Source organism: Gambusia affinis, linkage group LG18, assembly GCF_019740435.1.
Source record: "Gambusia affinis linkage group LG18, SWU_Gaff_1.0, whole genome shotgun sequence".
Lineage (NCBI taxonomy): Eukaryota > Metazoa > Chordata > Actinopteri > Cyprinodontiformes > Poeciliidae > Gambusia > Gambusia affinis.
The window spans coordinates 17,677,828-17,701,052 of NC_057885.1; the positions used below are offsets into that span (position 1 = coordinate 17,677,828).

The 23,225-nt window shown below is 39.0% G+C and overlaps 1 protein-coding gene across 1 annotated transcript in view; it reads right to left on the minus strand.

Moving 5' to 3' along the window:
- The window catches only part of pcxb (pyruvate carboxylase b), a 333,693-nt gene that overhangs the window by 306,327 nt on the left and 4,141 nt on the right, over positions 1-23,225 (minus strand). The window contains exons 2-9 of the mRNA XM_044098259.1: positions 22,978-23,114; positions 19,090-19,183; positions 17,669-17,759; positions 14,346-14,511; positions 13,951-14,096; positions 7,343-7,460; positions 6,122-6,189; positions 4,656-4,759 (exon numbers count right to left, since the gene is read on the minus strand). Of these exons, the coding sequence (XP_043954194.1) occupies positions 4,656-4,759; positions 6,122-6,189; positions 7,343-7,460; positions 13,951-14,096; positions 14,346-14,511; positions 17,669-17,759; positions 19,090-19,183; positions 22,978-23,114 (924 nt within the window). The remainder of the gene's footprint in view (positions 1-4,655; positions 4,760-6,121; positions 6,190-7,342; positions 7,461-13,950; positions 14,097-14,345; positions 14,512-17,668; positions 17,760-19,089; positions 19,184-22,977; positions 23,115-23,225) is intronic.

Below are 23,225 nucleotides of genomic sequence, written 5' to 3' on the forward strand. Positions count from 1 at the left end.
TGTGCCACATTTTTAAAAAAATATATATTTAGATGCAGGAAGAAAATACTTTTTTGTGGCTCTCAAAATGATCTTGAGCTTCCAAGGTTGTAAAATTATTTTAGTTTAACTGGCTGTCAAAAATGATTACAAATTAATCCAAACTGAAAAATACCAGATTTCTTTGTTAAATAAACCTCCACCACTAATTTTCTCTAATATTTTAGTTTGATTGTCCTTATGCAATATTACTTAAAAATGTTTTTTAAATCTGAAGAATATCCAGAACTTTCTCTGCTTTTATAACTAGATGTATCTTTGAACTATAGTGAAAATCTGTAAGAATCTTACTTTCTTTAAAATGGGAAACAATCAAGGCTTCTTACAGAAGAAAATACTTCATTTTCTGTCGCACTCATCCACAGGAGGTTCATTCTTCCTTGTACATTTGTTTTTACATTTGTTTTTCTGTTTAATTTGGGCTTATATATTTTTATTTTTAAAAATAGAAAAGTCTCTCTAAAGATTATGGCACTTACAAAATAACAAAAGGAAAACCTTCTGCAGCTCAGAGAAGAGCTGGGATGGGATTAACCTAAATGGGAGCGCAGCCTCTACAAACACGCTTCAAAGGAAGCAGCTCCCCGTTGCCGTCTGGTCTCAGGAAAAATGGATGAGGTAATTAAACCCAAATTGATTTAATTAGTCATCACACTGCAAAACGAACAATCACAATTATTCATTTTTGAGGAGAACTGAAGAGTTTTAGGTTTCTTTCTAATATTAAAGCATGAAAACTCAATCTTTACTGAATCTATGCTAACTTTGAAAGACATGAACATGAAAACTAAGAGCAGGGAGGTGATGAAGCATCTTAAGCAGTCGGCTAATCAGGCTGCCCTGCACTTGTGCCCTGTAATGAGTTTTAGTGATGGGGTTGGTTGCTGTGTAAAATCACCACACAATACTTCACTGCAGGACCACACAGCTCATGAAAAATACATGCTGCTTTGCATCATCTCACCGCTATGCACACCGTGCATATAGAGGCAGAGAGAAATACGTGCCGCCATTAATCCTGCACCAAGTACCAAAGTTCAGCTCTGCTTTTCTTTAGGGAGCAGCTTTTCGAAGCCTGCAGGAAGCTGGGAAGCTTTCTTCTGGAGAGGCCAGAAGAAAGTGAGACACCTGCTGATTACATGCAAATGCTGCAGGTTTGATCATTAAACTGTGGGGAAGCTTAGAGAAAAACGTAAAAATAGCACATTTAAATTTATTTTAGTGCTTTTCTTTAAATAATTCTCTGTCTCTTCATTCATGTTCACAATTATAGAGTTGTTTGTGAAGGAAATGTTGGTATATCCTTCCAGAGTAGTCTCAAAACAGATTACAAATCCTCACGGTCTAAACATTGACGTGGTTCAACAAACGACGTTTACTCTGTACCCAGAATGCATCACTCTACAGTAAACTGTTTAAAATTTACTGATGCTCTACGCTTACCGATATCATCAACTAGGCAAAATCTAGTGAAATGTTTCTCCCCAGAGCAACATTAAAGCCTTTTTTTGTTTTCGCATAGATTTTGGTTTATATTTTGTTTCTTAGCACAGCTAACTATGAAGTGATGGTTTATAGTTGAGTGAAAGGTTTGTTGCAAAGAATCACTCCTGAAGCACAACCATTCAGGTAAATGTGCAGCAACATATTTTATCCTGTTGAGGGCGATATAGTATGTAATAGAACATGTTGCATTATCGACACACGATGAGTATCAACATGGTAATTTAGCATTAGCTTCCACCAAAATACCATGTTGATATGGCGCTTTAGCGCTTGCAGAACTAAGGTTAATGATTAGTGATTTGCGTTAGCACAACTAGCTTTTGTGCTAGCGATGCCCAATACTGATAATTTTCTTAGTGTTGAAACTTTTGGATATCAAATATATCCTACTTTGAATGCAAACCATTAATCAATTTAGGATTAATTGTTTATTAATGGTTTATTAGATTAAAATGAGTTCCAATCGATTAACATCTTCTTAGAGTTCTCAGTTTTGCAGTTTTTCCGCTGGTCATCCTTAAGCGGAGCCGGTTGGTACAGAAACAAAGATGGCGGGGCCATACCAGAACAGCCTTCATAAATCCTAATAATTTGCTCCCACAGGCCAATGAAGCATTACAAACGTTGAGATTTTGAATTCTCCTCTAAATTCAAAATCTTAAATCTTAAACTCTAGGTTTGCCGACAAAAATGGCTTCCAGCGTTTAAAAACAACAAAAACGCAGAAGGTTCAAGAGGTGATGAAGGTGAAATCTGTCCTTGTGTCGTTGAAATGAGGCAGCCTCCACACTGTGTGTGTGTGCATTCAACTGTGGTGTAATTCAGTCAGTATTTTTGTTGCCCTACAGATAAATAAACTTTCCTTTTTCCAAGTTATTCAGCAAAGGAAGAATGGAGAAATTGACTTCCTGAGGATGAGTTTTTGCCCTTTAAAGCAGGATTCACATGATAACACTGCATTAAAAGTTATAGCAAGAGCAAAGGTATAAGATGAGGCTCACATTAAGCTGCCATCAAGGTCATTTCTTTGCTCATATGTTACTCCTCCCATCTCGCTTGTATCCATTCGTCACCTGGGCCATTAAGCAAAGAGGCCATTTCTTTACATCTTCCCAGAGCAATGATGCTTGATTTTAAACTGATGCCGTCATACATGAAAAACCTTGTAGGCATCAAAAGCAAAAGAAATACTTTAAAAATGCAAAAAGAAGGGAAATGGGTGTATTTCTAATGCAAAAGCAGAATAAACTCTCCTAAAGTTTCATCAAATCTTACCCAAACTGCTCTGTCTGTAATTCTGTCTTCCCACCTTGGCAAAACAAATGTTCCCCCCATGTGACTGACAGGTAGAAGGTGCATTAAAATTCCTGGTGAGAATCCAGTTGTCTTGCAGACCAATTATGAGTGAGGGGAATAAAAAAAATAAAAATGGACAAGACTGAGACTTTCCTCTGACTTTCCATGTTCACCCAGTGTTTCTTCGGCTCTTGCCAAAACAGCCTTTTCAGTCCCGGAGCCATTTCTCCTCAAGGCTGCCAGCGTTTGTTTGGAAAGTAGTGGAAACTGTAACAGCACATTCAGTATGCAGACACCTGCCTTAACCCTGAAATATAACACATCCTACTGAAAAAAACACCTCATCAAGCCAGCACTGCAATAAAATGCTACAATAAAGAATTAATAACTATTAAATTTGTAAATTGAGTGAATAAAAACTTCAATTTATTGAGGCATAATTGAAATTAAATGGTACAAGTCAATGTCTTTAGAAAGAAACCCTGACAAAGTAAAATCCTTTAAGTTTCACCAAACACAAGCCAAGTTGAATGGCGGACAATATTTTAGCTGCCCTTCATGTTCCCTTTGCAGTAAGAACATGCTTGTTTCTGTGCATCATTGGAAGCAATAAAGATAATGTTGGAAAAAAAAGTTTAACCAAACCTGTTTGCTGTTCTGTTCAAGCTGCAGGAAGCGAAAGATAGAAAATGGTACTATAATAATAATAATAATAATAATAATGACATCCCACCGATTGTTAAGTCACATTCCATGTGCACCGCGTTACCTAGCAACCCCCAGCTGAGTCCAGCCCAGTTACCTAGCAACAAGGGGTGCGCCGATTTATCGGTGCCGATTTCCTTAGTTTTGGGAGATCAATTATCGGTCGATTTTTACATGTGAAGCTGCTCTTATCCACCGATGTTATCAACCTCGGCAAAGGTCTAAAAATCAACCGCTGTGCTTTTCTTTTCTCCTGGTTTGACTGACAAACCGGCCGACCAGGTCATGTCTGCACATTTACAATTAACAATAGTCACCCCACTGTTGCCAATTCAGCAACTTTCTTGATATATTGAGCAACGTTTCAGAAAAAAAAAAATGGTATTGGCCAAAATCAGAATCTGTAAGTAGGGCTTTTTAATGGCTGCTGGAAAAGACAAGAGCCTTATTATTGACTTCCCATCCAGAAACCAGTTGCTGCATTCTTGTTGGTTGTGCAGGAGGCTCTTCTAACGCTTTTCAAAGATGTACGGTGGTATAATTACTCATCTGTTTGCAGCTATTTTCATGGTGAGTATAACTGTTGATTTGGGGGCGTGGCCAGCAGCAGCTTATTTGAATTTAAAGCAACAAGACGCTCAAAATAGGCAGAACTGACCAAACTAAAATCTGATCATCTAAGAAAGATTGTCCAAAAAATTTAATGAGCATGTTTTGTAAACATATCCCAATATGTTCACGGAAACATAAAAGGTCACCCTTAACATATGGATTTATCGCTTTATTTCCACAAACCAAACCTTCAAAACTGTCCTAGATGGGACCCTTCAGGTCAACACACATCTTGTTGGAGCAGCGCAATGTAGCCAATTTGCAGAAAATACCGATAAGACAAAATATCAGTCGCCGTGATGAAGCTGCACTGCAGAATCTAGAACATCGATAGTAAGCTAGGTGGGACAAAAATCATACAAATCTAAACCATGTAGCACCAATTAATTCCCAGTCAGACTGCAGCTCAGTAACAAAGTGAAACATTTAGATAACTACTGTGCATCTGAACAGGAAGAGAAACCCTCATCATAAGGCAGCAGCTTGAGCAGCTTTACCTACAAATACAGAACCATACCTGTTTGGCCAGGTTGACGGCGTCAGCATGAAGTCTGTCTCTCAGGTGTGGGTCCAGCTGGAAGCCAGGTGCAATCTCCACAACCTTAAAAAAAAACACAAAAACTTCACTAATTCAATTCAGAAATAAAACACAGCATCTGCATAACAACTTTCCTTGTTTTTAGAGATAATAAAGAGAAAAGGACCTTCACTATAGGGGCAGGTTGTGTCGTTTTTGGTATTAATAGGTGTGGAAAAGTCACTCAATAACATTGTGGATGATAAAAACCAAGACAATAAGATGCTGAAATGCTCTGTGGAGCTACAGTAGACCTCACAGTTGGTGAATAATTGTTGGTTTATTACAGAGAGTGCCCCTTAGTCCCCTCAAAGCTGCAGTCTGATCCATTGTTTATATTAAATAGCAGCATTTTACTACAGCGCTCGTTATTGTTCACCCCAAAAATCACCAAATTCCCCTCGGCTTGCAATAAAGAGAAAGTAAATAGTCAATTTTACCACTAATTATTTTATAAAAGCGCACAATTTGTCTTTTTTCCTGCTTTTCTGCTCTACAGATGCATTAAATAGATTTTAATGGTGAGTTTTAACACTGAGTGCTGAATTTAGCTGCTGGGTGGGTGAAGTACAACATGATTCATTTACTTCCAAACGAGAATTCAAACACGATCCAAATCTGATTAAAACAGGACAAAAATTTAATTCAATCCCAAAATAAGATCTGCCAGAGGATGAAAAGTGACTGAACCGTCGTAAAGCCGTCTCAACACTCGACTATTGTTGGAAAAGATCTCAGATCAGACGGAAAACGCAGATTAAACCCAAACAAAACAAAAAATCAGCTTGATCAGCGTCGTTAACATGATTATCATTTGTAATTTGATTAAAGCGAAAGGATGAGAGTGATGGAGGTTAATAAAATACATGTTGATCAGCCTCCTCTGGTGAAAGCTTTGCTAATGTTATTCTCTCTCTAATCTGATGTTGAGGCATTTGTTACTTTGACAATTACATATTGAATTAATTCCTCTCTTCTTAGCGAGTGGATAACTCAGCCACCTTTTAATAAACTTTTGATTCCAGTTGATTTGAAGGATTAAGTTGCTTAAACAACTTATTAGAGGCTAATTGGGCATTTTTTTAAATACAGTCTGCGAACCCCCTGCTGCTCAGAGCAATCTGAGGCCCTTCAGGGTTTGCAGCCTGTGTTTATAATCACTTAATGTGACGCCAACATTGGTCTTTCTGCCTAAATAACAAGGGCAGCCAGACGGCGCAGCTCGCAGGCGTGTTTCCTGCTCCGTGACCTTTGCTTCACGCCTACTTGCCATTACCATCCACTTCATGCTACTCATTACAACTCAAGAGAAATGTCAAGAAGATAATCTTAAACAAATTCCAGCATTATATTGGAGTAGATTAATTCGAAAATGAGGAACTTCACCTTCTGGTGTCGCCGCTGAATGGAGCAGTCCCTCTCGTACAGATGGATGACATTACCATATTTATCACCTGAGGACAGACAGAAAGTAGGCGAGGTGAAAAAGTCAGGGGATAAAGAAGTGATTAAGCTTCGCTGCTCGTCCGGGAGACTTTGTTACATTTTCTTTGCCTCCATTTTCGGAGCAAAATCTGCACACAAGACGCTGCACAAGGCACAAACACTTCACAGAAAAATAGAAGGGAAAGAAAATGAGTGAAAAATCTTTAGAAAGTCTGGGATGGTATTGTTACAGACCATATGTGACACGAGAAAACCAGGAACTACTCGCCAGAGCAGAAACGGAGAAAAAAGAACAAAAAAAAGCATCAATTTCTGAGAAAGTATTGATTTTCTTTTTTGCAAAAATATACCAGTTGAAAGAAAACTCTAAAACAGAAGTTTAAGGTTTCAAATGGTAAACTTTTAGGGCATCTATTGCACAAGTATTGCACAATAATCAAGACGCTGCAGATTTTTAATTTTTTATTTTATTTTTCTACATTATGAAAAGATGCATTAACAAAGTTTTGTCAAATTACTGAACAGCTTTTTGGTTTTTTTCCCCTCTCTTTCAGTGGCGAGAACCAAGATTAATGAAGGAAATGATGCTTTCCATCATCCTAATTTTAAATCAAATCCCAGCCAAAATTAAAAATTCACTTTAGACTTTAATAATTTGGGGCTTTTTTTAAGTCAACCATTAATTTACCAGGGATTCATTGACATTGAATCCGTTTTTTACACACAGTATTCAAAATAAATTAAAAAGTTTAACATATGGGTGGGAATTTATTGTATTGTTCATCGTGATAAATGTATCGTCACAACAAATTATGATTAAAATCTCCCAACACTGTCTATTCTTGAGATTATTTCTTACCATTTTTGCCACTGTTTGTTCAATGAGAGCATCAATAAATATCTACATATTAAAATATCTGATTAAATGCAGTTAGTTCTTTATCTGACTGGTGTCTTAAAGAAGCGTATTAAAAATGGGAATGTTTTTTAAGAGTAGTATGTGTTTGTGGTGCTGCGTCATGCATGCAACTGCAATAGTTGCAATAGCGACAAAATATTGTGATAAAATTTTAAGTACGTGTTGCTCATCTCTGGTTGAAAACAAAACTGAAGTACAAACCAAATATAAAGTTACGAGGGCGCTAAAGTGAGCTAACTTACCGAGGATCTGGACTTCGATGTGTCTCGGCCTTTCAATAAACTTCTCGATAAACAGCGCTCCGTTCCCAAAAGCCGCCAGGGCCTCAGAGTACGCCCGCTGGTAGTTCTCCTCCAGCTCCTGACGAGAAAAAACAAAACCCATCACCGTCTGAACGAGTGCATCCATTCAAGGCCCAAAATCCTTGAATTTTAAAACAAACCCTACAACTTTTTCCAGTTTTTTTTAAGCCCTCTATTTGACAATAGCATGTTTTCTAAATTTCTTTTGGCTCACATGTCTGCGACCCCGATGGGGGAGACGTTTTACACATCGGCCCTGGAAGGTCGCGACCCTACATGTGGAAGGTCACGGCTCAATCTGTGTTTGTCGGTGTGTGAGGCGTCCAGTCTCTCGCTCTGGGGAGAGGCTGAATCAATGCCGTGCCTCCCTCTCCCTCCTTCGCCTCCGAGCTTTGAGACGGTGGAGGGGAAAACTCAAACATGGCCTCCGCTGTCGTTCTGCAGCCTTGAGAAGAGATGCTGTTGGAGGGTGAAGCTGCCCACATCAGCGTCGCTGAAATAATAACCCAACGTGGGTTTCTCTATAAGCACGTCCTCAAAAGGCAATGTGGCTTTAAAAGGTCGATAAATCTACCAGCTACAAAAACAAACAACTGAATTAAACAAAATTTACATGCAAGTGATTGTTCAACACATGAGCTGGGTAAAAAGGAATAATTTATGACATTTAGCAGCAGAAAAAACACACTTAATGTGCTTGAATCTTTTAAAGAGTGGTATTTTCCCTCAGGTACATGCAGTTCTCAGGATTGTTTAAGCAGGATTTTTATGGTAAATATCTGTAACAGGCACAGCAACACTTATTGCAATCTTTGCTGTTTGAATTGTTATTTTGAATTGAAGTGGCAATTTTAAATCAAAATCAAATCAAACTTTATTTGCATAGCACATTTCAGCAGCAAGGCATTTCAAAGTGCTTTACATCAAATCAAACACAGAAACATAGAATCAACAATCAAAACAACATCAAGTCAGGTTTCGTCAATAAATTTGCAATTGATTACGTTTCAAATAAAACTCTAAACAAGTGGGTTTTTAGTTGAGATTTAAAGGAAGTCAGTGTTTCAGCTGTTTTACAGTTTTCTGGAAGTTTGTTCCAGATTTTTGGTGCACAGATGCTAAATACCGCTTCTCCTCGTTTGGTTCTGCTTAATGAGCGTTTTATTTTTCCTTACTACATCCTGCTGGCAGGGATCACTTTGTATCAGAAAGAATAATCACAGGCGTGCTGTGGTGGCGTAGTAGCGCGACCCACATTTGGAGGCCTTGAGTCCTCGACGCGGCCGTCGCGGGTTCGATTCCCGGACCCAGCGACATTTGCCACATGTCTTCCCCCCTCTCTCTCCCCTGTTCCTGTCAGCCTACTGTCATATAAGGGACACTAGAGCCCATAAAAGACCCCCTGGAGGGGAGAAAAAAAAAAAGAATAATCACCTACAGGGAAACGCCAGACAATAAACCAAAATCAATCTATATCACTATAGACACATGATCAATATCGATAGATAATATGTCTGACAGCATGTTCAATATTTTTACTGAACTCTGGTCCAGAACCAGAGGAGATGTAGGCAGAGGAAAGGCTTTGTAAGCTCAATCTCTGGTTCAGAAAGGTTGGTGGAATCAACTGGCTCGCTCACTCTTTGGTTACCTAGCAACTCATTCTTCGGTTACCTAGCAACAACCTGCTGAGTGACTTGTGACGCAGCACTTTTAAGGTTTTGCCACCGTGCCTCATAACTGTTTAAAAATAAAAGGCAAGGAGAGAAAACTGAATAAAACAGGAAAACTCATGTCACCAGTTTGACAGTTTTAGATATTTAAAACAAACAAAAAAACAAGTGATCATTAATTATCAATATGGACTGATATCAACTGATTATACAGCAATACGTTTGTCAGCCTTGTCTTCCAGCTCTAAATTTAATCTGTTACATCTAAAATGTTTTGTTAAGCTGTTCACAGGTTGCTGGCTGAAGTTTTATTTAGAGATGCACAAGTATGAAAATATGCACTTGTAGCCCGACGTGTTTCTGAGTTGAAAAAAGTTTAAAGATGACAGGAAATTTGAAAATATCCCTTGATAATTAAGTGTTATTAAAAGATTGAAAGATAATACCAAGCATAAAATCTTAAAAAATGCAAACATTTTAAAAAGACTTAGCCTGGTGGGGGCACAAGTGAAACCTGGTGGCCCGCCAGGCTTAGAATACACTGGGGAAAACCCTGCAATTATATCAGTCAAACATCCCACAATCAGGTCAAAAATAGCTAACCTGTCCCCCACCTGAAACGCACAAACTGCAGCTACATACAAATATCATGTAGCTGCAGTTACATGATATTTAACTGCAGCTTAAATATCATGTATTTAAGGCATAATATCAGATTTAGGTTTGCCCAAAATCTAATTTGTCAATTTTTATTACTTCCATTGTCAGTAAATGAACTCTCTTGTCGTCAGAAAGTTTTACTGAGGGAATTTGTCCTCTAACTCGCTTGTATAACCACTTCTCATTTTTAAAATGCATTTAATCAAAACTGATCACATTAATAACTGGGACGAATGTTCATGATATTTCTCAGATCGTTACAATACAATCCAAACAGAATCAATTCTTTTCCTCGTGTCTGCTTGGACATTTCCCTTTGAAATGTTTCTGATTAAAGTCAAAGTCGAAGTGCAACCTGGAGGCCGACAGCGAGAGAGAGAGAGAGACAGAGAGAGAGAGAAAGAGAGAAAGAGAGAGAGAGAGAGACAGGAAACTCCTTCACTGTCCACGCACCACTGCTCTTCTTTTTCCTTTCCTTTCTGGACATAAACTGGGTGAGGAGTGAGGCTTTTACATGTTTGATCTCCACTCCGGTAACCTCTCCTGTTACAGAGCGGGACAGGTGACGTTGCCATGGCGACGGACCCACGTAAGAGGCGAGCCTGAACATGCAGTGAAGCCGCAGGGAGCGTCTTCAAAATGTCGGCACCGTGTATCGGAAATACATCGTCACAATGTCACTGTGCGCAATTTACACGTCAGAGAAGAACTGCAAGAAGTGAGAGATAATTATTCAAATATGTCCAACACACGGCCAGGGCAACTGGTTTAACTATTAGGTTGATTATATTCCAGCTGGTAACAAGTTATTTCACCCCAAATGATGCAACAAGTAGATTTTTGTTTCTTAGGGTCTTTTCAGTCCCAATAGTCCAGTAGGTTCTGTTCAGCTTGGGAACAAAATTGCAACATTTGTTACAATTTCAGCTGCTGTGCTTCACTTTCTAACTACAATGTGAAAGAGGCCAACCTGTTCCCCTCCTCGCCAGTGGGGGCGCTACACCAAGAACTACTGACGGAAATGACAAAAACCTATGAAGAAGACAGTGAACACGGATTCTTCTTCACAAAACGTGGACAAACATGGAGTATCGTTTGGAGGATTTTTCTTTTGTCATTGGTAAAACCATTTCTCCCGCTAGCGCTACACCAGCTAGCAGGAAACGCTGGCTAGCTAATACCAAACAGCCCTAATAAACATTGTTTATATCTTTCGTTACTGTTTGTAAGTATTTGTCTGTCTATCCATCCATCTAATATGGAGAGACCCAGATCATGTAGGTGACAACTACGCCTGTCGCAATAAACTTTCCTGGACGATGTATTGTACCAGAAATTATCGCAATAACTGATAATATTGTAAAGCATATTGGTAACGAGATAATAATGCAAGTTTAATTTTGTAAATAACATTCAACACTGAAACTAGAAGTAATTTAAAGAAAAACAACAACCAAGACCATTAAATAAATCTGAAACATACAACCAGATTATGACGTCTAAACAGAATCTATGTTCAAAAAATAAACAGAATGGAAATTATTGATCATTATGTGATTAATTGGTTTTTGCAAAAGCCTAAACAGAATATGGAGAGATCGTGAAACTGGCCAATCATGCTCATAACACAGTGAAAATGGAATAAAAACATCTGAAGTGCAAAAGCGACGTGACAGATGCTGTGAATACCCAAATAAAAGGTGATCGACTTTGAAAAGTGGTCAAATCAATTTTTTAACCCGTCCTTCCTGATCCGACAGAGGAGTTTCTCCAAAACCTAAACTTTGAGAACTCCATTTGTAATCCCTTCACATCGGTTCAGGCCGTCTGTCATATCTGTGCCGCCGGAGCTTTGATGCGTGCCGCCTCACCCGTCCTTTCAGGAAACACATCAACCAAACAATCACTGTGGGAATCTGGCAGCTTTGTTTATCAGAAAACACACACACATCTTGTCCTGTGATACGTTTTCACCAGCTTGGCTGACTTTAAATTACGCATACAAATCATCTGCGAGAAGACATTAATGAATTTAAGAGGCAAACTACACATTGTTATTTGGAGGAATCTCTTTATAATTTCCTCACATCATATCTGCTCTGGTCTCTCTGGATCCAACAGGTAACAAAAAATGTCAACAACTAATTAATCAGACTGCAGTAGGACTCAGGAAAGGTCATTCTTACCAGCGGATCATGACTTCAGAGGCTCCAAGGATACGCAACAAAACCACACCGATATGTTTTATAAAAACAGGCTGATATCTGACATTACACTGTCCACAGCAACAACAGAAGATTTCACTCAGTTTTTGAAACAATTCAGGTAAAAAACAAACTTAAGAAAAAGAACTACTTCAATATATTTTTACTCAAGAGTAGAAATTACTTCAGAGTAAACATGAATTTGGTAAAAAGTCTACGCAAGTACAGAGAAACCAATCAAATTATCAATCATTTAATACTTAAAAATTACTGAAATTAGATTAAAAAAAGCAGAAATTTTGGTATTTTAAGGACAAAAACTACAATAATTAATTAAAATTAACAAAAACTGAAGGTTTGTGTCTTTATTTTTGGTTAATTTTTGGCTTGATTCTCATTCAGTTAAGTGGAAAATTCAGAAATTTTACTCAAGTTAAAGTAAAAAGCAGCCATCCAATAATTTACTCGAGTAAAAAATCTTTTGGTAAAAAGTTTACGCAAGTACAGAGTAACCAATCAAATTATCAATAATTTAATACTTAAAAATTACTGAAATTAGATTTAAAATTAAAATATTGATATTTTAAGGATGAAAATGACAATTCATATAACAAAAAAATTTAATTAGGCAAACAAAATTTCTCCAAATCAGTTTCTTTCAATAAAAAACACGCATGAAACTAACAAAAACTGCAGCTGTGTGTCTGTTTCAGGTGAATTTTAAAAGATAAAACATGTTTGTTTTTCATTCAGTGAAGCAGAAAATCCAGTAGTTTAAACTGAGAAATGCTTTGTAATAAAATTACTCAAGCAGAAGAAAAAAGAACAGCCCGGTAAAAAAAATTAACTCGACTCTGAACACACATCGAACTCAAAGCATCGGATGCACAACACGTTTGGTGTGAACGCACCATAAAGGAACTTTATAGGAGTTACAACAACATCTAATTCCCCTTCTGGAAATTAACTAAAAATAATTTGAGAACCAAAATCTATTTAGTGAGCGTCAAACTTTCTATATTCCTCCCTCATTTGAAACTTGCTGATTGTGAAAGCAAGGTTTCTCCATTCATAGTTTAGCTTGTTAGCTTGTTTTCCGCTCACACGGCCCAGCATGAAGGTGACCTTCACCAGGCGAAAGCAGACGTGGAATTACAAGTATGACCGAAGACACGACGAAGAGTCGTCATGCAGTTCTACTACATGGCCATCTGGTCGGCTGACATGCTAAAGCATCCCCAAGAAGAGCTGATGAGAATATTTTACCCATAATCCCTAGCCAGACTAACACGGTTATCAACGTTCCTACGGAGAACCAGCTGCCAGGCAGATCCTTCACAACAGGCGACCCGGTTAAAATCGTTACAGGGTTAAAGCCTGGAAGAGTTTGGCATAACGGTGGTAAAAGGAAAGATAAAAGGGAAATATTTGTATCTCAAACCCATTTTCTACTTACAATTTCCTTTAAAATTAGACATTTGGGATCCCAGGAAGCCAATTATTGCCACTTACTTTGGGAATGTCCTTTACTTGGAAAAGAAATTATGTTTAACTGAGAAAAACGTCTTTTTGGGTTCAATCAATCAAATGCTGTTAATATTAAAACTAAATATTTATTAGGAATACTGAGAAAAGACATGACTTAAACCTGATATAATAAGTTTAAATGAACGGTTTGACATCATCGGTGGTATATTGGTGATGGGAAAGAGTCACTTTCTTAGTTAGACATTCAAACAGATGTGGAAGAGATGAAAAATGTACATTCCTCAGATGTTTCTTCTTGTTTCTGTCTCTGTGAATTAAAAATAAAAAATGATTCTGCACAAAGAAAAACTAATGAATTACCGTCTCGATCCAAACAACTCTCGGGATCTAAAACACAATTTGCACCCCAATTTAAACTCCATTTGATGTAAATGACTCCCGTCTGTTGTACAGATGGACGTTACCTGGTTAAATAAAAACAAACAGACAGTGGAGACATTTGGGGAGAGGAAAAAGCTCTCACCTCGTACTCACGGACCACCCTCATGCCTCGGCCTCCTCCTCCGTACGCCGCTTTGAAGATGATGGGGAAGCCGTAGGTCTGGGCGAACGCCTGCGCCTCCTGCAGGCAGGAGATGGGAGAGTCGGTTCCCGGGACCACAGGAACACCTGACATGCAGGAGGGGAGAAAATCAAACCTACAGTCTAGAAATGGTCCTTGAGGCTGATTGAATTATTGTAACGACTACAGAAGCTGAGCCATTTTCATCGCTCACCAACAACTTGAAATAATTAAGTCATTTAAAGTTTGAGAGTAGATCAGGTTTTAATCATTCAAAGCTGTTTACTGATGACGCAACGCTTCCCCAAGGTCCTATTTTCATCCAAAGTGATACAAAACTCTGATTTCCTCCTCACCTGCTCCGACGGCCAGCGAGCGCGCCTCCACTTTGTCTCCCATCTTGCGGACCGTGTCTGGACTCGGCCCAACAAACCGGACTCCAGCGTCTGTGCAGGCCTGGGCGAAGTCCGCGCGCTCAGACAGGAAGCCGTACCCAGGATGGATGGCATCCACGCCGTTGTCCTAAGAAAAGAAATGAGCTCTACATTAGCACTGGAATGCTAACAGAGCACCGGCCGTTCTACTGCCGTCCTGGACCGGAGGTTGAGTTAACAAAATACTTTCAAATTTGACTGTTTGTTTTTCTTTTAAACTGCGTAAAAATGTGAAGCCCGTCGGTCATTTGACAGGTTATAATTCACACCCTTGACTGGTGCACACAGGCAGATATTACAGACTTTATACAAAGATTTCATCGCAGAGGAAACTAAAGTCAAATAATTTAAAAATCCTTTCTGAATGTCATCTCATGAACTAAATGCGTTTTTCCGACCGGGAGCTGACAGCGTGTTGAAGGGTCATGGACCCGACGCTTTGGAGCGTCTGGTTAGGAAACGCATCCCAAACCTTTGGTAGAAAAAATGGTGCGTTTAATTCCAGTCTCCATTACAGACCAGAGAAAACTAAAGAGAATGTTGTATTAATTTATTCATTGTCTAAACAGAGGAGTTTTAGAGCAGTTTAGTTTATCTTGAGGAAGTTAATTGAGAAGTTAATTAGACCGTAACATGCGCAGTGCGCCACAGAACTAATGTGGACGCGGCTTCACCGCTGGAAGAATTAAACTTAACTCATTCTGCGGTTTTAAGAAATGGAGCTGGAAGACGTTAACCTCCCGGGTCCAGAAGGAGAGCGTAACATTGGTCCGTTTCGGGGAAGGGAAACCACGCAAAAAGATACTCGTAAAAGCGCAAGTCTGGACCGCGCAAAGTTAGAAAAAAAGTTCAATTGATCGGGTTGGATCAGACGGATCCAAATGACCGATGAACCAGAGCAGATTTCTCTGTAGATGCGACCAGGATGAATTTGTGAGGCTGTGTGTTCAGACCGCAGTGGGCGAAGTGGAGTTGTTAAATTTAATTTATTAAGTTATTGGGGCACGAGTCAGTGATTTGTTACCATGGAGACAAGGTTGGATGCGTTCACCTGCTTTATGTGTGATGGGATCTGGATTCACGGTTCAACTTGGTGAATATTAACTAAACCGCATAAAAACTGCGGCTGAATGGCTGAAGTTAATATGATTAAAGTTTTAAAGTTTGACGGTTAAAAACTGTATATTACAGATTTTTATTTATGTTGTCCGTCAATTTGACTGCGCTTCTGGCGCGACCTCTGACCTGGAGAGACCGGACCAGGAGACGGGACACCGAGCAGTAGAAGTACTTATCGGATCACACGGTCCGACCAGAAGTACGTGTCATTCATCGTTTCATTTACGACGCTGACGGCAGCATCAGGAAAACACCGGCAGCTCCTACGGCCAGCTCTCCTCGTCCTCATCTTCATCACCTCTTGGGATTTCAACGCTCTCCGGTTCAATTAGAAAAGGCTTAACGACTTCACTCAATGCAGCCTCTAGCTCTGTTGGACCATTAGACGTCATTTTCCCAGGATGCATTGCAGCGAGAACAACATGCCGACGTTCGTGTGACAATATTTTATTAAAATTCCTAAAAGGGAAACCAAGTAAAGTCTATTGTTACATAGAAGGTGCTGAGCTGATGCTCACAGGCAGCCAGATCCAGTGTTGGCCGATCCTGATGGATAAAGCCATCACTGGCGCCGTATGTGCCATCTGCTCTTTTACACGAGGCGGGCTGTAATTACGGACCGTCCTGTTGCTCGGGGGAGCCAGAGCGTTGCCAGGCCAGAGGAGGCACGTTGCCACACACAGGAGAGCAGATTCAGACACCCACAAATAAAAACGTAGAGAAGATCGAGATGGTGACGCCGGCTGAACACGAGCTTTCAGACGAGGAATCTCACAGAAGGCACGGAGAAACACATCGGTATTTCTGTCACACATTAAGGAGTGACGGAGTGAACAACAGGTAAACATACGGCGACATTCATCGTGAAAGAAAACAGACACATCTTCCTGGCATGTGGTGGCGGCGCTCCCAGACAGCCAGGCTGATTTAGAGAAATGAGTTGGACGGCGATGCCTCCCTCGGCTTGGCTGGTCGAACACGTGAAGGAAAAAAAAAAACAAGAAATCACACAGAGAGACGGGTCAGAAGAACGACAAAGAACAACTGCAGCTGGTGCAAAGAAAGGAGATCTGATCGGTGGGATGATAAGCTGCAGGAAATGAAGGTGGGAAGAAAGGAAGATGGAAAACTAGATTGAATAGGAGGGACATGGGACAAGCACAAAGAAGTGAACAAAAGACACAGGTGTGCAAGAGAATGACAAACGGGGCGAGAGCAGACAGGAAGGAGTGTCAGAGCTGACACTTCTCCTCTTTTATAGGTCCAATAATATGTTTCTTTGTGTATAAAAACAATCGGATGAGTTCATTGGGTCAGATTCAGAGCCTCCATAAAGTCTGAGCAAACGAATCTAAAGAACGCCACGCCTCCACTGCTACACCGACGACAAGTCGGCTTGTTTTGGGTTGAAGCAGCAGCACAGATAGAGTGGTTTAATATGGCAAGACATTTAGCATTCAATCAAATGTCAACAAAAATATCAGTTCCCTAAACAGCAACATAGATACTGGATATCAACCCAACTTTTCATGTATCGATACGTCACTGATGGAAATAGGTAAACTTATACTGAGCTCCAAAGCTCCAGTTTGAAATAATCTACACGCTCCACATTATATTTACTTTTATATCTTGTTCACTGCTGCCCAGGTTTTCTTTTCCCCTTTCTCCATGTTTCTTGTTTGAAATAAAAGTTATTGAGGAAAAAAACAAACAGAATGTGGGGAGAGGAAACTGAACTGATGGGTAAACAATCTTCACCCGCTTACAAATTGAAACTGACACTGAATTAAATGTAAATAGCCAGATAAACTAGAGCTTCAGCTAAAGTTAGCCGAGTCGCTAACCAACAAAAGATTTGCTTCACCATTGGCAGACGTGTTCTTTAAAGTTATTTAAAAAGACATGATATAAAAATATATTTGAGGTCATTTCCAAGAAGAGATTTTAAAGTTAAACCAATTACAAAAGTTGTTAAAGTAAAAACAGAAGCTAATAAACCATGACAACCATCATGCTCCATCGAACTCATGACATTTTTAATATGTTCAGACATCGTCTCCAAATGTCACCCATGTTCTGTTTGAGTTTACACATCACAGTTTATGTTAGTAAATACCCTTTACCTTGGCCACTTTGATGATGTCTGGAATGTGCAGGTACGCCGCCACTGGAGGCAGGCCCTTTCCAATCAGGTAAGCCTCATCTGCCTTCTGCCTGCAAAGTGCAAAAACAAAACATTAACATGCATGTTACCGTTTTCCTCCACATGATTTTCCTCCACGCAGTCGGTCCATAAAACTGCACCAGCAGCAGTTTTCTGGCCGATCGCCGACCTTTAAAAAATCCTGACCTGCCTATTCTGTTTCTGTTTCTGGCCAATTTTATTTTGTCTGAAAAGTTGCTCATTATAGCAAAAAAAAAAAAAAAAAAGTGGAATGACTATTGTTAAGTGCAGACATGACCTGGTGGGCCGGTCTGTCAGTCAAGCCTCTAACAGGAAAGCAGAAGAGGACAGCGGCTGATCTTTAGACCTTTGCTCACATAGATCAGATTTGCTTCATGTTGAAGTATTGGCTGATCACCTCTCTCCCAAAATTAAGGAAATCAGCACCGATAAATTGGCACATCGTTAATTGAGGAGTAATGAAATTACCGTATATTTTGGACTATGAGCCGCTACTTTTTCCCCACACTTTGAACCATGCGGCTAACAGCCCGGTGCGGCTTTTCTGTGGATGTTTCTTCAACCACTAGGGGGCTCTTTAACAGGAAGTGAATCATTGGATGTCAAAATTGGAAATCAAATAAGAAATCGCTAATTTTCCAATTAGAATAAGAACATGCTAGCAGCAGGCACAGCGGAGACATTTCTTCAAACTCAAACCCCTCATCATGAAAACAACACAAAGAAGTTCATATGATGCAGCTTTTAAGTTGAAGGGTATCGATCTGGCAGCACAGATCGATAATCGATAAGCTCAGCGTGAACGAATCCATGGTTCGGCGTTGGAGATGCAGAGCTGCATCCTAATATATCCAGCAGGTTTATTAAGGATGCAGCCCGATGCTGCGTCCTTGTGGAAAACTGAGAGCGGCGGAGATACCAGCAGCTTATATATGTATGTTTACAGTTTTTTTAAAATAAAACTTTGTGGGTGCGGCTCGTAGTGAGATGTGCTTCATAGTCCGGAAAATACGGTATCCATAACTCTTGGCTAAGTGATATTTACTTGGTTTTTATACATACATTTGTTTTTATACACTTTGAATCCAGTCAGGATTTCCTGAAATCTAACTCAGATTTCCTGTAACTGAGTGAGAATAAAGATGGAGGTCAAACGTAGAGTAACATGTCAACTGGGATTGAACAGGATTTTTTTTAACGTTTACCCTCCAAACCACTCGACTCTTGTTGCCGTTTCACACAAAAACCAGCAATGATCAAAGCACCAATGGGAGAACAGAGGCTTCGAACGTTTCTTTGTTACCTGGCGGTTGCATCATTCGGACGAGACATGATTTATTTACTGAAGACGGTCGGTACCTGTGCATCTGTCCGGTGTCTTGCTCAGAGTAAACAGCCACGGTGCGAATCCCCAGTTCAGTGCAGGCTCTGAACACTCTGATGGCAATTTCACCTGGGAAAAAATTAAAATTAAAGAGCAGGAAAAGTAAATGAAGTCATTCTGCTGTGACGGGTTGAAATCATTTTATTAACTTTAGGTTTTCCTTCATTTTGTAACCAGTTCCAAGCTTGTATGCATCCCTTGTAGGCCTGTCGCAATAAATCAATAAATCAATTCCATAATAAATTAAAACACTTTCCATTTGCATAATTTATATATAGTTTTTCTCTTTTCTCCCTCTCTCCATCAAAAACTGGATGACAAAAGTCAAAAGTCTTAAATCAACAAGACCTTTTTAGAAAAATAATAGATAAAAGCTTTATTAATCCCTCTGGGATTTTACTAAGAAATAAAGTTTTTATCTACCCATTATTTTAAAAAATATATTTTTGTATTTTTTTAATATATTTTTTAAGAATAATTTTGTTCACAGAAACTTTATAATTCATTTTATTTGTAGTTTTGTTTTTAGATATTTAAAGAGTCTTCCAGTTCCAACGTTTATTAATGTTTGAGTTGTTGCATTATTATGCCTTTACCTTTATATCACCTAAAAACAGCCTCAAGACAACAATATTATTATTATTGCAATACTAACACTTGTTCATTTAATGTCAGGAAAATTATTTTTATAGGTTTTTAGAAGTATGACTGAGAAAAATGAGGAGGTCCCTTTACTCCAATACCCTTAAATAAAACAGAAGCAGCAAGAAGTCATTTGAAAACAAGCTGGATAATTTCCATCTGCATGATAGTTTGTTTTTCTTGTGTCTTTCTGTGAATTAGTCTCTACCAGCCACTTTTAGAAAACACAATTACTTCCAGATTAATTAATTTTCAGAGACATCAGGATACATTTTATTTATTTTGGATATTTAAAATGTCTTCCACTTTTACATGTTGGCTAGAAATTAAAGTTTATTATTCTTTGAGTGAGTGAGTGCAGTTGCATGACGACTACACCTTATATTTTTAACTAATATATTACTTGGAAACTGTCTCAAAACAAAAATATCATCGTCTATTGCAAAAGTTTCTGGAATAATTTATCATCCTGTAAAATTTATTCTGCCAGTTCCTGAAAACGCCGGTCTGATGTGAACGAGTCCGATCCATTTTATAAAGAGAGGAAACGTGAGTTTGGTAGAGAAAGAGGTTTTTCAAGCTACGCTACATTATTCAAGGTTTGCAAAATTCAAGCACTTTAAGCATTTTCAAGGTAAGTTTCAAACTTTTCCAGCACCACAATTTGGAAATAAAAACGAGCTAAAACAGTTTTTAATCACTTTTATATAATTTATTATTATCATTAAGTTAAACTACAATGTAACAAAACTTTGTTTAAAAATGTCGACCAAACCATTTACACCCGACTGGTCCAAGAAACTTATTAAAAAAATCTTCTTGTCAAGTTTTCTGGCATTTAGCAAACAGAAATAAATTTCAACTAATCTAAAGTAAGACAATTTTAGTCTAATTTAACTTCAGATGTTGAGTAAAAACCGTCTCGTTTCAATTGTAAGTAAAGTTTTTTAAATCTGCATAGTAAAAATGCCAGAGTTAAATTAATACTGGTTTTTTACCAGTCATGACTGGTCCAGGAAACTTACAAAATAATATTCTTGTCAAGTTTTTTTGGCATTTAGCAAATAGAAATAAATTTGCTAATTCCAACTAACCTTAAATAATAAACCTTCAGTCTGATTTAACTTCAGACGGTGAGTAAAAAATGATTTAACCTAACATTAGCTTGCACTTTAATACTTCATTACAAAACTGCTCAGTTACAATATCAAGCACTTTTAAGGACTTGAAACAGAAATGAAAAACTTTCCAAACCTTATTTCAATGATTTCAAGCCGCCAGACACTTCCATCCACTTCACACTACGAAGCATTTTATTTGTCATAAAATCTCAATAAAACGTACTGAAGTCTCAATAATTGTGCAAAACACCATATGTGATGTGCTGGAAAAATATAAAAGCCATTTGAAAGGTAGAAAGAAGCAAAACTAGAGAGCCTGGCAGACATTTGCTGACAGAAAAAACAACAACAAAAAAACACTCCTTGGTGTTCATCTTGCTGTCAGAGGAACCAAACGCTCAAAAAAATAAATAAAAAAAAGGACAGTTTAGTGAAAAATCAACCTCAGTCACTGAAAGCTGGTATGTTTTGTTTTTGTTTTTGTTTGAAGGGGAGGACAGGAGACGGCATTTAAATGTTTGTTCAGCTTTCTTTAAAAATGAAAAAAGCAGCGACTAACATCACAAAGGGAAAATTAGTGAGGGAGAGATTTCTAGAAAAACAGATCAGACGATTTGAATCAGAGTGAAGGCCGGGGTGATGGGTCCTTTAAAGACGTGACAATCAAAAACGAGCATTGTGGCGTCTTTAATGGAGACGCAGATAAGATTAGAGGAGACGAAGGCAGTGGGAGGGAGGAGGTAAATGAGGAGGAGTAAATGAGGGGAGTCACAGCGGGGCAGAGAGGGAGACGAACAAGTGGCATGGAGAAAGAAATCACAACTGACAAGAGCTACAGAAAAGAAACGAGAAGAAGAGCAACGAGCACGGAGGAGAGGAAACGAGCACGGAGGAGAGGAAACGAGCACGGAGGAGAGGAAACGAGCACGGAGGAGAGGAAACGAGCACGGAGGAGAGGAACTTCTGGAGACAAGTCTGACTGGAAACAAAGTCAAAACCAGAACAGACTTCATTCATAATTTCATGTTTATAATTTTCAGCCATTGTTTGTAGCCTGATTTACAGAGTCTGGCTTCTGGCGTCTCACACAAATTACATTAAACACATGAAAACGTCAGATGTGGCTGGCATGGAGCCTGGATGGACAGCAGGAGTCTGGTGCAAAGTAGACATGTGCTGTCATGTGATAAAAATAAAAACAACAACTTGATAAAAATAAATCAACAATCAGTTATAGAACGATCTAACTCCAGTGGTTTTCATGCAGCGTTTCACTAAAACGATTAGCAACCGATCTTGAATGTTGGAGTTTGTTGCAAAGCGCGACGCTTCCTGCATTTGTTTTACATGGAGGACAGAACAAACACAGGAGAGTCTCTTTCTGCCAGTTAATCAGCAGCTAATTCGTACTTCTACCAGCAAAGGAAAACCTTAATCCATCTGTCACTTTCTCTGGCATCTTAAAAAAAGGACATTTATAGAAATATTAAAATCTAATTTCTTGAATTACAGGGAGCAAACCTACAGCAAAGTTTTTAAATCTGAATTAGGCACAAAAATGAAAAGACGCGCTCTGGAATGGGTCGCAGCAACAAGTAAGCATTTGGGTTCAACATGCTATTTTGCCCCAAAACATTGACAAAAATAATCTGAGCATTTTTTTCTTCAAACCATCTCGACTCAATCTGGAGATCTCCATGTTTGCTAGCATGATGCAGCGCCATGTTGCAAAATAGAGATGCAGTAATGACTTCGTTCTGAGATCAGAAAACTGAAGGTTTGAACCTTTATCCAGAAAACTCCTTTAAGAATCTGTGGTCAGATGTCACAAACAGGAGGAAGAGCAGAACCCAACATGTGATGAGCTGCAGAACCAGAAGTTCCTCCTTAAAACACTCCAGTTCGTCCTCCCACTGAGTCTGCTTAAATATTAGCATTCAGAAAGGAAAACGTAATGCAGCACATTAAAAATGAAACGATCCGAGAGTCTTTCTGCCTCAGGAAGACAGTAAAAGTAACAGGCTTTTCTTAAATTATACATGAAACAGCGTTTAATTCAACAGCAACACTTCAATATTAGAGCTGGATGAAAAGTTTTACCTCTGTTGGCCACCATGACTTTCTTGATGGGTCGGTACTCGGCCTGCGGGGCAGAGTGGGCGGATCGGGAGAGGAGAAGCGCCCTCCTGACGGTGAGCATGCCCAGGCCGCTTCGCACCGCTGCAAACCTCAGCATCCTGACAGGGACAGAAAAAAAACAGGAAAACACAAATAAAGGTCTAGTCAAAACATGGGGAAGAAGGTAGGAAACAAGAAAATCAGAGCTAGCTAAACCTGAACTGGTAATC